This window comes from Phaseolus vulgaris, chromosome 11, assembly GCF_000499845.2.
Source record: "Phaseolus vulgaris cultivar G19833 chromosome 11, P. vulgaris v2.0, whole genome shotgun sequence".
Taxonomy (NCBI): domain Eukaryota; kingdom Viridiplantae; phylum Streptophyta; class Magnoliopsida; order Fabales; family Fabaceae; genus Phaseolus; species Phaseolus vulgaris.
In genome coordinates, this window is record NC_023749.2 from 5,796,264 (window position 1) to 5,798,627 (window position 2,364).

At 39.0% G+C, this 2,364-nt stretch overlaps 1 protein-coding gene across 3 annotated transcripts; it reads right to left on the reverse strand.

The window, feature by feature from the left end:
- LOC137820852 (dof zinc finger protein DOF3.6-like) lies at positions 1 to 1,744 on the reverse strand. 3 transcript variants are annotated; one of them, XM_068625262.1, is made up of 3 exons: positions 1,461 to 1,744; positions 428 to 1,271; positions 1 to 307 (listed from the first exon to the last, which is right to left on the reverse strand). In XM_068625262.1, exons 1-3 carry the CDS (start codon positions 1,509 to 1,511, stop codon positions 273 to 275), a joined length of 930 nt encoding a protein of 309 aa, XP_068481363.1. In that variant the 5' UTR covers positions 1,512 to 1,744; the 3' UTR covers positions 1 to 272. The 3 variants fall into 3 exon arrangements, with proteins under 3 accessions (XP_068481363.1, XP_068481439.1, XP_068481274.1); XM_068625338.1 differs by having other exon boundaries at positions 231 to 1,265; positions 1,461 to 1,659; XM_068625173.1 differs by having other exon boundaries at positions 231 to 1,271; positions 1,461 to 1,658.
- Between the last annotated feature and the right edge of the window lie 620 nt (positions 1,745 to 2,364).

Consider the following 2,364-nt stretch of genomic DNA (forward strand, 5'->3'; position numbering starts at 1 on the left):
TAGCAGAAAGAAACATAAAACATTACATGCACACACAGTTATACAATTAAAGCAAGCCCATGTATATAGTACATAAAATACTCGACTGGACGAAAAACAAAACAAAAACTTAAACATAAATCAATGACCGGAATTGAAATTACAAAGAAGAGGATATCAATTCTACCATGTCTGCGTTAATTTCTGTCAACTGATGATAGTGGAACTTGGAATGAAGTCAAGGCAAGGTGTTCAGTGGAACATCCAAATCGTTTGAGATTTTCTCTGATCCATCAAGGAGGGTGTGAGATCGTTTCGAAGTAGTTAACTATTCAAGCAAAGAAGTTCAATTGGGATGATGGGGTTATTGACCATATATATGTGTATATATATATATGCTCATATGGTCAAAGTTACAAGAGATGACTAGCAGAAGAAGAGGAAAGACCTGACATATCAGTCCATGAATAGTAGTGGTTATTTTCTGAGACGTTCAGTGGTGTTCTTGACAAATTTAAAGCTCCACTTTCTTCCATTTTAACCGATGGAATCTGAGAAACCCTAGAATTCGTTGCTAAATCTCCAACCAACCCAGAAGGTGTTTCAATACTTTCGTTTTGAAAATGGTATGAACCAGCTGAAGCTGATTCAAAACCATTCAAGAAAGGAATCTGCTGCAAGCGCCACTGATCCATTCCTCCACCAGCAGAGGAATTACCACTGCCACCAATTTGAAACCCCATGTGATCGTTCTGTCCGTGAATCTCACGCAAGCCGAGACCCATGTTTCCAACAGCATAACGGTTGAGGTTGAGGTTCTGGAGGGATGCCATGAAGGGAAGGTTCGGTGGTTGTGGCAACTGGTTTATAAGCTCGTGAGTGTTTCCAGCAGAAGGGAGTGCACCAGAAGAAGCAGAGAGTGTTTGTTTCTCAGATGATGCCGGAGACTTAGAGCGACTCCTTTTGTTCTTCTTGTTCCTACGGCAGCCTCCACCCACAGGAACGTTTCTTAGAGCACCCCCTCTTGTCCAATAACGCCTACAAGTCTTGCAGAAGTGGCGTGGTTGAGAGAGGCTATAGTTGTTGAAATAGCAAAATTTAGTGTTGGTGGATTCACAACGTGGACACTTGAGAGCTGCTTCAGGAGGAGGTATCTTAGCTAGCCTAGCTCGATCAGCCATAGAACCTGGTCTGATTGATCCCACGGAACCTCCCACATGAGTCTGCTGTGGTGGCAAAGGTGGAAGAAGCTGAGTGTTATCACTGCCATTGGCTTGAGGATGGTTCTGTTGCTGCAACAACAGATCAACAAAAGCAATTAAAAAGGAGGAGGAGAGGGGAAAATAGTATGATGAAAACAAAATCTGGTATATTCAGGGAGATATTACAGGGAATAGGAATAATTATCTTTTGCAATTATTATTTTTTTACTTTCTTTTTAGGGTTCAGAAGCTGTGGCTGAAAATTGAGGAAAACCTTACCTGCTGCCAATTGGGAGGATCTACAAAGACTGGAATAGAGGAGAAAACCATGGTGTTCAAATGCTTTTATGTTTTTCTTTTATAAAGTTTGATGGCTCTTTAGGGAGATGGTGGAGAATCACACCAAGGGAATACCAGAGAGGAGAAAGAAAGGGAAAAAGAGCATTAAAGAGGAGGAGGGTGGAGGAAAGAAAGCATGAAGAGGCTTTAATTTCTTTACTTTGCGCTTATTCCCTCATTCTCATCTCTTTTTGTTTTATTTATTTTTAGGGTTTTTAGTGGACGAAGTTTCTTAACCTATAAGCTTCTTTTTTTAATGGCTTGGTCTGTAAATTTCTTCATCAAAAGGGCTTAGTGGCTCCCATGCATGGAAGGCAAATTTTAAAAACAAAGTTTTCATCATACTGTTCCTATGCGTGTGTGTGCCAACATTGCTAATCACTGTCTATTCCTGCCTCATGGTGGAATCCGCTTACATAATCAAACAAACACATTTTTAAGCTTAACCATCTACCTCACAGATTCACATCTTCCAAAACCTTTATCACTTAATTTAATGCTCGAATAATAACCAAATACACTTAAAAAGCCTAATTGCTTCAAGATCCTAAGCTTTCTACTCATCTGCATGCTTCATAAAAAACGAACTACTCCTAATAAAGTTAAGTTAAACCAACCCTACACTGTTAATATACATTTGCAGTTTTAAATGCATGCTACAAAATGAAGGCCATTCAATCATTGGACACTTTTCTCTGAAGTTTAGCTTCCTGAAAATGAGTTCTTTGCTTAAACAATTGAAAATAAGATCCCAGATTACATAAAACTAGCAGCAATTAAACGAGTAAAGTAGTATTTGTAAAGCAAAACCTTTACTTATTAGATAATTGAAGTGAGAAGTTTT

Excerpts from the sequence above, each read along its gene's own strand:
- LOC137820852 (XM_068625262.1), bottom strand. The coding sequence starts at position 1,511 with ATGGTTTTCTCCTCTATTCCAGTCTTTGTAGATCCTCCCAATTGGCAG. Across the intron at positions 1,272-1,460 it reads ATCCTCCCAATTGGCAGCAG|CAACAGAACCATCCTCAAGC; the intron begins GTAAGGTTTTCC and ends CTGTTGTTGCAG. Across the intron at positions 308-427 it reads TTCATGGACTGATATGTCAG|TTAACTACTTCGAAACGATC; the intron begins GTCTTTCCTCTT and ends TTGCTTGAATAG.